Source organism: Silurus aristotelis (assembly GCF_946808225.1).
Source record: "Silurus aristotelis genome assembly, chromosome: 13".
In the NCBI taxonomy this organism is placed as follows: domain Eukaryota; kingdom Metazoa; phylum Chordata; class Actinopteri; order Siluriformes; family Siluridae; genus Silurus; species Silurus aristotelis.
Genome location: NC_139586.1, coordinates 7,594,499 through 7,609,270, shown reverse-complemented (window position 1 = coordinate 7,609,270; position 14,772 = coordinate 7,594,499). Strand labels below are relative to the sequence as shown.

General features: G+C 37.4%; 1 protein-coding gene across 1 annotated transcript; it reads left to right on the top strand.

Annotated features, from left to right (window-relative positions):
* The first annotated feature begins 1,687 nt into the window (after positions 1-1,687).
* On the top strand, positions 1,688-14,724 carry LOC310735207 (3'-5' exoribonuclease HELZ2). The gene is made up of 13 exons (XM_083557811.1): positions 1,688-1,715; positions 2,374-5,353; positions 5,520-5,605; positions 5,743-5,877; positions 6,439-6,627; positions 7,196-7,331; positions 8,288-8,386; positions 11,191-11,383; positions 11,639-11,773; positions 11,875-12,087; positions 12,218-12,383; positions 13,621-13,803; positions 14,517-14,724. The coding sequence occupies exons 2-13, from the start codon at positions 2,397-2,399 to the stop codon at positions 14,624-14,626; spliced, it is 4,602 nt and encodes a 1,533-aa protein (XP_083413937.1). The 5' UTR covers positions 1,688-1,715; positions 2,374-2,396; the 3' UTR covers positions 14,627-14,724.
* The last annotated feature ends 48 nt before the right edge of the window (positions 14,725-14,772 follow it).

The window sequence follows — 14,772 nt, the reverse complement described above, 5'->3', positions numbered from 1 at the left end:
CTTGTAAATACTGTACCTTTGAGCAATAATGGTTTCAGTGTTGATGATAGAGCTTTATTCTGCATTCGTGGATGACACGGTAACTTGTGTTTACAGACAACCGTTTCTGGAGGTGTTCCTAAACCCATGCGATTATATAAAATGTCAAATGTCGAAAAAACGTATTCTCGTTATAAAGTCATTCTTGTTTTTAATGCAGTGCTATCAGAGGGCCCGAAAATCACAAACAGGTGAATCTTAACCTCTTAGAGATTCTGCCTGTCTAAGATACTATTTGGATACCCAATCGTGTCACTGATCTGTTGCCAATTAACCTAATTAGTTGCAAAATGATCCTATAATTGACTTTTTCAAACTTTTGATCCCAAAATCAGAAATGTTTTGAGACATTTTTCACCTTAAAATGGCACATTCAACCCGGTTTAAACATTTGATATGTTTTCTATGTTCGATTGTAAATCAAAAATAAAATACATTGTAGTGCATTAAAAAAAGAAGACCTGCTGGCCAGATTCATAGGAATAATTGTCCATGACAGGTTTTTTTAAGGTGTGGCCACTAAACACAATAACTTTCTTTTTCCTATGCAGAGATCAGGTCTTATGACAACTGTAACTATTATGTAGTTCAAATATGAAACTTAAAGATGACTAGCCTCCTCTCTCTAATTGCCAATGCATCATTACTCAATGTGACGGGAATTTCTGGCTTTACCACTTCCTGCAGTGTAAAAACACCTCGTTATCTCTCATTTTCCACAAAAAAAATGATGACAAGAATTTCAGTGATTATGGTGAATACATATATACACACAGCGGTGTCACACATACATTCCCATTAGAAACCAGTTGCGAGAGTTTAGGGATATGAATGTTTTCCCATTCATGTCAGATACAGGATTCCCACTGCTTATCATTTTTGGGTCTTCTTTGCCTTTTGTTTTGTTTCTTGATGCGCCAATTGGTGAAAGCTCTGGACTGTTGAGGCAGGCATACTACATAGGCATAATGAAAAACACAATTCTGGATAGAAGCATATGTTGCTCTAAAACAAAAAAAAATAAAAAATTATATATACCTTTTAGCATTGATAGTTTCAGATTCATGATTTCAAATAAAAATATGCTTCCTACAGTGTTATCTCTCCTTGCCTGAAAAGAATTTCAGTGATTACAGTGAATTCATGAACACACTGCAGTGTGATGTGTGAAATTTATAAACCATTTTCCATTTCAATTTTAAAAGAATATTTTTTTTTCAGAACATCTAATATTCTACAGTTGGGAATTGCATAAAGTTTTGTGTAATATTTCACACGAGAGTTATTTAAGAAAAGATCTGAAATTCCAGATCGTAATTGATCTGCATAATCAGCTGATCGAACATCCTGTCATCATTTCACTGAACCATTCATTATTGAAATGAAATCAGAAAAAGAACACTTATTAGGTTTTTTTTAATTGTCAAAATGAATAATTCAATAAAAAAATAATCGACTCAATAACAATCTACATCTTCATAGTTGTGATATATGTAGATCTACATTCAGACAGGCCATTCAGGAAATCAAGGTCAGCAGCTGTGTAGTCTACCTTTATGTAAATTTTGTCATAGCTATGAAATGAAGTCACCAGTCATGGAAACCTCATGAAGGAGGAGCATTATGATATAAATCTTTTAGCCCAAAGGAGTTGCCCTTTCTTGACAATCAGTGAGGTAAGTAAAGCTTTCCTGTTTATTTTTCATTTGCTGTAGTGAATGAATCTTTTTTCTTTTTTCTTTTGGTTTGTTTGTTTTAATTTTCATGAAAACTAGATAACATGCTAGCAATTGAAGACTTATTACATTACAGTAATTAGCTCAGCTACATATCACTCTGTATTTCTGTCTTTTGCAAACACCTTTTAACAATCTGTCCTTGAGAGTGGTTGAGAAATTAGCTTTTTGTTGTTGACAATATTTGCATTTGGTATCTTGCATTTTTGCTCTGTTGTGTATTTCGGACTGGAACGCCCTGTACGCTGTAATTGGTTGTGATTTGAGTCTTTACTTAATTATTCCTATTGCAGAGGTGATTATTTATTTGCCAATCAGTGAGGGTTTATAGAAATGTTTTGCAAATAAATGTATATTGACTTTACAGTTGACACAAATGCTTTGCCTTGGTTATCTTCGTGTTCGGTTTTCCTGTTTGTTTGTTGTTGTTTATTATGAGAACAATTTTTCTTTTTTTTTTATTAACAAAAACCATCACCTACTATTTCACTGCTAGATTTAACTCCCTTTCTCTTACATCGTACAATACAATGAAATAAGATTTTGTGAATATACACTTTTTTTTTTTAATGATAATTTTATATATTTGTATATTCAGGATAAACTGCGGGCAAGAGTAAAATGAAACGCTCAAAATCACGATCAAAACTGGTATCTTCTAGTACCACAGAGTTACACAGTGTCCTTTTTTACCACTCGAACAAACGGTTCCCCTGGGAGTTTTATCTGTTTTACCAAGAACACAGTCAGGAGAAACTGCACGAATTGCTGGCTACCAGACCTCATGAGTTCAAACACTGTAAACTTAAAATGGAGCGACATGATCTGGCATATGCAAAACCTTTCAACGATCCGACCTTTGCCATCTGCATCAGTGGAAAAGATTATGTGGCCAGATCCTTTCCTGGTGATGAGGTGTGCGTTCAGATCTTAAGCGACGATCCGTTGACGGGGAAAATAGTAGGATTGCTGAATAGATCTGAAGAATGTTGCACCGTTATCTGTAGGATGAAAGGAAGCAGACAACTAGTTACGCCTGTCAAGAATAACATGACCATGATACGCATCCTTCAAAAACTCCCTGAGAAGAGTATATTTGAGAATCAACTGTTAGTTGTCAGAGTGATAAAATGGGAAAAGGATTATATGTTTCCTCTTGGAGTTGTAACAAAAGTGATCTCAGAAGAGGAGCATTTTAACGAATTTCTGAAAGTAGAATGTGGCATCAAAGACGCTCCTCCGAAGTTCCAACCAAAATGTGACAGAGATGCATATGAAAAAAGACAGAGCTTTATCGAAGACAAAACATTTACCATCGATCCCAGTACTGCAGAAGACTTGGATGATGCCTTTAGTCTGGGTGACAGGGGAGAACAATATATGATTGCAATTCACATTACTGATGTAGCAAGTTACATAAAGAAAGACAGTAAGGAGGATAGATTTGCAAAGGCCCAAGGTCAAACATTTTACCCTCCTCCTGAAGTGCGTGCAAAACCAGCTTTCATGTTTTCAAGAGAAGCGAGCACTGAATACTTAAGCTTACTCCCGGGTAAGAAACGGAAGGCCATATCCTTGGTAATGATGATTAACAAGGTCACCAGTATGATAGAGTCCATCTCTTTTACTCTTTCCCATGTCCGTTCTAACAGAAGGTTTTCATATGAAGAGGCAGACAAAATCATACAAGATTGTTGTTTGGATAAAAAAGAAGCACCCCTTAAATTTTCCACTGAAGAAGAGTGTGTTGCTGTGGCCTATTGCTTTACCAAGGTGCTTAGAAGATTCCGCTTGGAAGGGACCTGGAGCATTGGACAAAGAAAAGGAAACAGTCGAGCCCATTGCATGGTAGAAGAGCTAATGAATTTCTATAACAATGCAGTGGCTGAAACACTCATCTCCAATGAACAAACAAGAGATCTCACCCCACTAAGATGCCACTCTAAGCCAGATCCTGTACTGCTTGACCAGTTTAAAACAAGATACTCTGCCTTGCTGCCTTTCTCTCCTTATCTTTCACAAATCTGTGAAGTTGCAAGAGCAGGATTTGAAGAAACCGAAGACAATGTGACTTTCATTCATGTCTTGACACCTGTTTTCGAGCAAATGAAAGCTTTGGCGCAAGAAGGTGATTACCACAGGCTGGTTCATCTTATTATATCGGACGAAATCCACCCTACGCTACTTCACATGGCGAAGGAATTCAAGGAAATTCAAAAGAAATCTGTGACCCTGAGGTCATGCTCCAGCTTGAACTCAAAACTAGGACATTACGCTTTGCAACTCAATGCATACACAAGTGCTTCCTCGCCTATGAGACAGTATCTAGACCTGATTCTTCAGAGGCTTCTCCATAGCGTGCTCTTTAAAAAAAAACAATTGGACATGGATTACATGATGGCTGAAATCGAACGGTTCTGCGACGAATGCGATTATACTGAGGATGTTGACTCAGAGTCATCAAGATTCGTAAGTCACACTAAAAATAGTTCTGGAGATGTGACCAAACTGGCAGTGGTGGACCGGTTTTCTCCAAAAGAACATGCGTTTCTTATCTCAGTTCCTCTTGACAGTATGTCACAAATAAAAATTCAGTACAGAAACCTAAAGGTAGTTGAGCAGCCTGAGTATAACCATCACGCCAATTCCTGCACTCTCTACTGGAAAAGAAGAGTGTATTCATTTTCTGAGAAGTTCATTCCACAGCTGCATTCAGATATTAACCTTGTAATTCCGATCTCTGTTACAAAATGGACTGCAATTATATCTGCAGTTAAAGATGAAGACTGGGTCAAGGTCACAGAGTGCCTTCAAGTTGAACGAGAATATAATGTAAAACCTTTGGTAAATTCACACGCTTCTTCGAATATGCCGAATCATTTCAAAGAGTGGAAAAAGAAACTCGAGTTAAAAGAAGTGCTACAAGTGCAGCTTGGCACCGATGTAATTAATGGGGAAAGAATGCCTGTAGTAAATCTCCTTACTGTCAACGAATTCTTCGATGTTTGTCTGGAGCACGCAAGAAATCCAATCAAGTGTTTCACAAATGACACAGCGTGCCGTAAATCACAAACAGAATACCAAGATTATAAGGAATACATGAACATTTGGGGGAAGCTCTGTTCAATGGACACTGCCTACAATGCTGTGGAGGAAAATAATAGTGTGATTCTTGAGGGTGTAAGAATAACATGGAGGGAAACCACCGAAAAATCTCTCGAAGGTTTCTTCGAAATAACACCTACTCAGGTGAAAGACTGGTCTCTTGAATTTGACCTGACAAACTGTTACCTGTGCATCAGATTGAGGAATCAATGTGCTGAAAAGGCAAAAACAACTATGTGCAATGGCTCTAGCCTTTCCGATTTGCAGAACACACTCCCCTTTACATGGGTTGCACATGGTATTCCTACCGAAACAAAAAAGCAAAGAAAGGAAAAGAAGACGAATAAAAACTCACAAACCACCAAAATACAGTTTCAAATAAACCACAGAAATACGACACATGTACCACCTGAAGTTAAAAAAAAGGAAACTCAGTTCACTGTTGAACTCATTCCAAAGAAAATTCCATACGTGTAAGTTATGTACCATTTCAAATTCTAACAAATGTTATGATCTTGCGCACAATGTGTACCTGGAATTATAGCTGTATATACATTTATAGAGCTGGAATTCATCATGTAAATACAAATGTGAATGTTACACGTTGCTTAAGTATTGATTTTTATGATACATTTTCAGACAATATGAGCATGCTATTGACAACATACATGAAGCTAATGACCTGGTGAAGAAGATTGCAACTGGGAAAGTTTTAAATGCTTCTAGTAAGCTTGATATTAACTCACTTTAATAAAAAAATGTTATGTTCGGATGGCCTATATCGATATATTTTATATACCACCACTTCATGCACTTGAAATCACTTCAAGCAATACATTCATGCATTTTTTTTTTTTACTAGTTGGACTTGATGAGCTACATTCAGTCGACGAGTACATGGACAACGCTCCAAACCTACCACCATTGAATGAAAGCCAGAAAAGGGCAGTGCAGGAGGCTTTTAAAAATCATTTTACTGTGATCCAAGGACCACCAGGTACACTTTGTTAAAAAGAGCAGTTCGACAAAATATAATACAACCGCAATTCCAAAAAACGTTGTGCAAAAAAACAGGATGCAATGATTTGCAGATCTCATGAGACCAGATTTCTTTTACAATAGAACATAGAACAGATATTATATATTTGAAACTGAAACAATTCACCATATTAAGGAAAAAATTAAGGTCATTTTAAATTGTAGACCTTTTTTTGTTGTCATCCATAATTTTAATTTAGATTCATCTCGACCTTACTGACGTGACGTCACTCCAGGTCTTGTTCTCTGACTGGAAACCCTGAAGACTGAGCTGACGTCACCCAACCCCTTTTTTTTATCACTCAATGCAACAGAAAACTTTCATTAGTTCTCCATTTACACGCACACACTCCCAGTTGGACATATGAGAGTTTGCAAATTATTGCATTTTGTTTTTATTTAAATTTTACACAGCAACCAGACTTTTTTGGAATTAGGGTTGTATAAAAGATCATTTTATTTGTTGTCAGTATTAAAACATCTGAGTATTGGTGCCTTTTTTCATCTATCTATTCAACAGGTACTGGTAAAACTGTGGTTGGGGTTCATATTACATATCACTTCTACTTGAAGAACAAGGCTTTTGAAGCAGCATGTCCAAACCACAAACCAACACAGGGACAAGGTGCATCTGCAAAAGAGAAAAAAAAAAAGAAGCTTGCCATTCTGTATTGCGGCCCCTCCAACAAGTCTGTGGATATTGTGGCAGGTGAATTGGGGCAGCAGGGATCTCTGACACACAGTACATTTACTGCAGCACAGACCTTTCATTTTCTGTTAATTAACAATAATTTTGAGCAGAATAATAAAGAAATATTTTAACTCTCCAGACTTCCAGACCTGGCTGAAGTGTCTTTCTGCTTTACACTTTTGGAATAAATAGTCATTAAATGTGCAGCTTTATGAGTTTATGAGTTTATTAGAGGGACTGCACATGTAGGACGTCTTGGGGACACAGTGAGAGAGGCACAATTGAGGTGGTTTGGAAATGTGCAGAAGAGGGACATGGGGTATATCGGTAGAAAAATGCTGAGGATGGAGTCGTCAGGAAGGAGGATGGCCAAGGAGGAGGTTTATGTATGTGGTGAGGGAAGTTGGTTTGAAAAAGGCAGATGTAGAGGACACAGTAATATGGAAACGGATGATCCGCTGTTCAACTTTTCCTAATTGTATGGTAGAAATACATTTTTCTGCTATATCTAGTAGTAAATACTCTCAGTATATGATAATCTGGTAATAAAATAAATAATATTTACAGGTATGTTACTGTATTACAGAACAGTTAAGCAAAGTCATTAAGCCTCTTCGGATCTACTGTGATCAGATGGAAATGCGAGAGCACCCCTATCCTGGAAGTGATCTACAGCTCTGTCGCAGATCTCATCGTGATGAGAAACTAAAGGAAGAACTCAGGTAAAAATATACAAAAAAAAAAGATTTGCTTGAAATTACACATAGTGAGATGGACTGTCAAATAGCAGGCATTTTGGTATTTGGCATCAGATGCATCATTGCTCAGGTGAAATTCCCTGTAATGGTTTGCGCTTATATGAGCAGAAGAACAGAATGTACATACAAAAGAACAATGCACACTCCTCTACATCAGGACATCCTGTATTAGACAGGAAAAGAGACTAAACAACCTCTACACCACCCACAAAATCTTTGCCACTGTTAGCCAGAAGTGACTTCTGGCTGAGGTGGCTGAGCTACATCAGATGAGAGGATCTTATCCCTTAAGCTAAATCCCAGTGGCTCTTGTTACAACCCTTAGTATTCCGTGTCTGTATTCTGTTGTGTTCGTTGTATGTTGCGTTGTGTGAGGGTCCCATTCCCAACCAGAGTTTCCAGCCTGCCTTAGCCTGCCTTGATCCCGCCGCCACATTGATGACATCATGACTGGTGCTCCTATTTAAGGAAGATGAATAGAAGCAGCTGGAGAGGGTTGTTGTAGTGGGGTTTGGTGCTGGAGTTTGTGCTTGGGTTACTTGGTATACGGTTGTTCTAGTTTTGACTTTTGTCTGTATTTTGACCGTGACCCTGGCTCATAACACTCTTTTGTATGGTGCCTAAGATTTGATGGTGCTAAATCCAGGTACCATGAACAGAAAATCATTACGCCCACTTGGGTAGTTACTCCCAAGTATCAGTGGGTAAACCGTAACACAAGCACAATCCGCATTAGCTCCTACTTTTCAGTATACATAACCAATACATATGCCAATAATTATTATTATTAATATTTAAGCCATATTAGAAATATTAGAGAAGTATTAAGTGGGTATCCAGTAGAACCTTTAGGAAATCCACACTACAAAAAACGTTGTGGCTAAAACTGCAAGTGAACACTATCTTCTGCTGTTTTACAGACACATCTCTCTGATGTATTTGGTGCGACAACCTGAAAATAGCTATTCAGTGGAGATCAACAGTTTTGAAAAAGGCACTGTGGAGTTTGACAGTGAAAGGTAAAGGAAACTGTGGGTATAAGGTAACATTATGTTACAAAACATTTAGAAGATAAGCAAAGAAATCAGAAAGTGGACTTAATAGATTACTGTCTTTATAATAATTATGTTAAAAAGTTATTTTCACTTTTGTTTTTCAACCATTCAACTTTCCATTATGCTAAATATGCTTAATAGTATATATCCATAGTATCCATGTGTTGTATGGCTATTTTTTTATTTTGTCTAATCTGGGTGTCATCTTGTATTTTGACTGCTAAAGTTATATATTTACAAAATTCAGGTAGTCAGTAGTGCACAAATAGATCAACAAGCTTCTAAAGACTACATCAAATTCTAATTTTATTTGTCACATACACATTCATACAGAGTACAACATGCAGTGAAATGCTTTTTACGACTGTCCAACATTTAAACATTATAAAATGTAAAAAAATTAAAAGTAAAAAAGTATAAGAAAACTGTATATACAGTGAGGAAAATAAGTATTTGAACACCCTGCTATTTTGCAAGTTCTCCCACTTAGAAATAATGGAGGGGTCTGAAATTGTCATCGTAGGTGCATGTCCACTGTGAGAGACATAATCTAAAAAAAAAAAATCCAGAAATCACAATATATGATTTTTAAACTATTTATTTGTATGATACAGCTGCAAATAAGTATTTGAACACCTGTCTATCAGCTAGAATTCTGACCCTCAAAGACCTGTTAGTCTGCCTTTAAAATGTACACCTACACTACATTTAATATCCTAAATTAGATGCACCTGTTTGAGGTCGTTAGCTGCATAAAGACACCTGTCCACCCCATACAATCAGTAAGAATCCAACTACTAACATGGCCAAGACCAAAGAGCTGTCCAAAGACACTAGAGACAAAATTGTACACCCCCACAAGGCTGGAAAGGGCTACGGGGAAATTGCCAAGCAGCTTGGTGAAAAAAGGTCCACTGTTGGAGCAATCATTAGAAAATGGAAGAAGCTAAACATGACTGTCAATCTCCCTCGGACTGGGGCTCCATGCAAGATCTTACCTCGTGGGGTCTCAATGATCCTAAGGAAGGTGAGAAATCAGCCCAGAACTACACAGGAGAAGCTGGTCAATGACCTGAAAAGAGCTGGGACCACCGTTTTCAAGGTTACTGTTGGTAATACACTAAGACGTCATGGTTTGAAATCATGCATGGCACGGAAGGTTCCCCTGCTTAAACCAGCACATGTCCAGGCACGTCTTAAGTTTGCCAATGACCATTTGGATGATCCAGAGGAGTCATGGGAGAAAGTCATGTGGTCAGATGAGACCAAAATAGAACTTTTGGGTCATAATTCCACTAAACGTGTTTGAAGGAAGAAGAATGATGAGTACAATCCCAGGAACACCATCCCTACTGTGAAGCATGGGGGTGGTAGCATCATGCTTTGGGGGTGTTTTTCTGCACATGGGACAGGGCGACTGCACTGTATTAAGGAGAGGATGACCGGGGCCATGTATTGCGAGATTTTGGGGAACAACCGCCTTCCCTCAGTTAGAGCATTGAAGATGGGTCGAGGCTGGGTCTTCCAACATGACAATGACCCGAAGCACACAGCCAGGATAACCAAGGAGTGGCTCTGTAAGAAGCATATCAAGATTCTGGCGTGGCCTAGCCAGTCTCCAGACCTAAACCCAATAGAAAATCTTTGGAGGGAGCTCAAACTCTGTGTTTCTCAGCGACAGGCCAGAAATTTGACTGATCTAGAGAAGATCTGTGTGGAGGAGTGGGCCAAAATCCCTCCTGCAGTGTGTGCAAACCTGGTGAAAAACTACAGGAAACGTTTGACCTCTGTAATTGCAAACAAAAGCTACTGTACCAAATATTAACATTGACTTTCTCAGGTGTTCAAATACTTATTTGCAGCTGTATCATACAAATAAATAGTTAAAAAATCATACATTGTGATTTCTGGATTTTTTTTTTTTTAGATTATGTCTCTCACAGTGGACATGCACCTACGATGATAATTTCAGACCCCTTCATGATTTCTAAGTGGGAGAACTTGCAAAATAGCAGGGTGTTCAAATACTTATTTCCCTCACTGTATATATATATATATATATATATATATATGAATTGCACAGAAGGAGATGGATGCGTATGGCAGATTTTTTAGGGATAGTTTACTCAGGATTTAAGGACTTTGTTTGTGCATAGAGGGACCAGGGCAAAAAGATTATGATATTATGGTAGCAGGTTTGGCTTCAGGAGATTAGCTCACGCTTTTCAGGACATTTGGAAGTTTGGGTGTTAGTCAGTGAGAACTTAGAACAATGAACTATTTAGGGAATTTGTATTCATGAAACTTTTTCAATGAGCTACAACTGAATATTATCTCTGCACGCTAGTCCAGCATCACATTTTTTACTTTTTCCTTATCATTTCCTCCCAAACTGACTACTTCTATGCGTTTTCTGCAGCAAGATGGTAAAATGTTAGTCAGTTATAAGTCAGCAGTGATTTGCTTACATAGCATGCACATCCTTTCTCAAACATCCTTCCTAGGTTTAAAGTGTTAAAAAAAATTTTACTTCCCCAGAGTCAGCACAGGGGTTGTCAAGCAAAATAACTCTAAAGTTGGTGAACATGAGTGCCAATGTGTTCTTTTACTGTATAATATAAAGTAAAAAACCAATGGTGTTCCTCCTTATGGAACCTAATACAGGTTAAGAGGTTTTGCAAAAAGAATAGTAGAAGATCCCTAAATCCAATTGTGACAACTAAAATTAAAGAAGGAGTGTAAAAGAACAATAAAAATTATATTTACAGGTACAAGAAAGTGTTGAAGATGGCTCAGAGAGAAGAACTTCTAAAGCATGACGTGATCTTGTGCACCTGCTCGACTGCTCTAAAACCGATCCTAAAGAAGACCATGGACTTCAGACAGATCCTAATTGATGAATGTGCCATGGCCACAGAACCAGAAGCCTTCATTCCTTTAGTCTCACATAATCCAGAGCAGGTGAGGATACCAGAAGTTAAAGATAGTGATGTAAAACGGTAATTTTGGAATATGTCCAATGTTTTCCACACAGATCTTAGATCATGTCTGACCCTACTCACATCATTTGGAATAATGCATTATGTTGTGCACGAATAATAGAGAACAAATAATTGATTGGATTTATTGGAGCTGCCCTCATGAGGCTTAATTTTGTGTTTGAATTTATAATTGCGAATTTAAAAGGTTTATAATATATAACTATTTCTTTTGTAGATTGTGCTTCTGGGTGACCACAAACAGATTCGTCCAATTGTAACATGTCACCGTGTTAAGGAGCTCGGCATGGGAAAGTCCCTCTTTGAACGATACATGGACAGGGCATTGATGCTGGACACACAGTACAGAATGGTAAATGGAGAGACAACTATAAATACAGTCCATTTCTGACCCCTTTAAAAAAAAAAACATAATCTTGCACAAAATTCACATTCAACTTTTGTCTCTTGCAGCATGAACATATCTGTAATTTCCCCTCGAACGAATTTTATCAGGGGAAACTGCAGACCGGAGCAAAGCAAAGAAAGTGTCTTTTGCTAAACAGAAATAACAGGCCCACTGCTATCCTATTTGGTCATGTTGAAGGAGAAGAGTTCAGTTTATCAATTTCTACAACAGCTGGAAATGAATATTCAGCAGCCAATGAAATGGAAGCAATGCAAGCGGTAAGACTGATGTTCGACATTAGTCAAAGGATTGAAATAATCTCTAGTCAATGCAAATATCTTTAAAAGAAGCATTTATTACAACATACTCGCTCATCACCAATCTCTCTTTTGCTGTGACACTAATCAGGTTCAGGTTGCAAGCCGGTTAATTAACAGGTCTGGTGTGGAAGCAGTGGACGTTGCCATTCTCACCCCCTACAATGCACAGATGTCAAAAATCAAGGAGATTTTATCAAGCAACAAAAATCAAGCCCTTCAGAATGTCAATGTTTGTACAATTATGAAGAGCCAAGGTAAATCACTGCTGCACACCAAATAGACTACCGTTCAAAAGTTTGGAATCTCTCAGCAAATATTTCCTAAAACCTCACACTTTGATTAACTGAATGAGTAAAGTAAAGAAAACATGGCATGGTTAGAAATTATGTAGGTATTGTGGCATTTGCCTTAATTTCTGAAACACCCCTTACAGATTTGATGAGAATTTTCATTTTCAATTTCTCACATTTCTCAAAACAATTCTAAACAAGTCTAAAAAATCTCAAAAGAAATCTTTTTTTGGCCATTTTAAGGAACCAGTGGCCACGGGAGTGTTTTATTCAATTCCTTACTCGGGATGGACGTATACAATTTGACACTTTTAACCATATTTCCATCTGCAAAAAATGATTTATGTATAATTATTAGTAAATGTGCTTTACTTTTTATTATTAAAAAAATTGGCCAATAATTTGTGAACAATATTTGATATGTAAATTGATTTCTCCTCGCTAAACTGTTTGTTTCTCAAGCATGTTCTCTCAACACCAACGCTGCTACGTGAATATGACTACGGAGACCGAGGCGTGTCCTGAAAGTCACATAGAATATAGATTACCATGGCAGCGGTCGAGCTGCGACTTCTTTAAGACATCTGGTTTTATTTGATATGTCTGTACTACAAAGGCCTGTTTGAGAAAAGGCCATGTGCTGGAAGCCAGACGGTACTTCAATGTATGATTTGCTGTTTGTCTGGACCAAAGAAATAAACACGAACTATCTGTACCATATTGAATTGCATAGCATCATATTTTCTCCATTGCATCTTTGTGGAATCAAATCGAAATTGGATCACACTGCATCGTATTAAGGGTGAACTGTATAGCAACGGTAGCTGCTTCACGTGTATCTTCAATGTATCGTACAAGTGCAACTGATGAATCACCTTGTAACACGATTGCTTAAGATTTCAGTGTGCCAATGTGTGCCAATTGCCAGTGTGCTAAATGCCAATGGAACACCAGAGTAACGGTTTATAAAAATGTTATGAAATATCAGATGTTTCCAGCCTTAACGTTTAATTACAAGAACAATGTCTAGACTGTGTTTCTGATCAATCTATTGTTTTTATATTTTTTGAAACGTAAAAATGCGTTTTCTGACCGATTGCACCGGGCTAAGCCGGTATACTGAACCCATAATATCAAATTACACGGTTATCAAATTGTAAATATATGCATGAAAGTGTATGGTGTGTGTGTGTGTGTGTAGGGAGCGAGTGGCGTTACGTGATCATCTCTACAGTCCGTTCCTGTACACTTGCTGAGATCGAAAAAGAGTGGCGAAGCAAAAACATCAGCAAAGGTTGGTTGGGAAAGAAACTTGGCTTCATCACAGACCCGAACCAGGTCAACGTTGCTATCACACGTGCTCAGGATGGACTCTGCATTCTAGGTACAAAACATCAAAGAAAATATCCACCAGAAATAACCATTGTTTTACAATAATACTGACAGCCAGGTGCAACTTTAGTTATCTGGGCAGGATACCAGTCTATCAGACATTAAGCACTCAATTATTCAATATATTCAATTATTCACAAGTTTGTACATTAAACTAATTGCAAGTTTAGAAGTATTAATGCATGCTAAAAAGTTGGCTCAGAATTTATGCAGTGGAGTGTTTTACATGACAATCTTTAGTCAGGCAAAGTTTTATATATATATTTTTTATTATCGCTTGGTTCTGGCATTTATTATTGGTTTGAGTTTTATTGTAAAATTCATTTTAACCATGTTTCAGTTATTTGCACTCTAATAAATAAGGTAGATAATCTGTAATGGTTACATTGACTACATCATCTTAGGAATGAACCTTTGAAGCCAACTTCAAGTTCCCCTGAGTGTGTAGCAGATAAGTGCTTAGTCAGCTTCAAATGATCTACATGTTATATTTGTAGGACAGTGCATTCAAATTCATCGGGGTTGAATATCTTACCCAAAGACCAAAATCACAAGCTTCATCTCATCTGGCAAAAGTCAATAGAGGAAGTTCGAGGATGTGTATTTAGAAAGAGATTCTTCTCTACGGCTAGTAATCATATAATCATAATTCACTGCTCATAATTTATACACCAGGTAATGATCATTTTTTGTTCTTTTTTTCAGGTAACCGTCACCTATTAAATTGCAGTGCGCTGTGGGGACGCCTGCTGTCTCACTACCAGACAAAAAACTGTGTGCTGGACTCAGCTAAAGACATTAAAGTAGGTTTTTGACCATTTCAACTGTTGGCCAGACCTTTTTTTTCTAGTTACGTTCAGAAATGAAAATGTAAAAGCTTTAAGTGAATAAATAATGCTTGTATCAACAGAGTATGGAAAGTATTTTATATATTTATTATTTTTTAGATTTATATTACAAT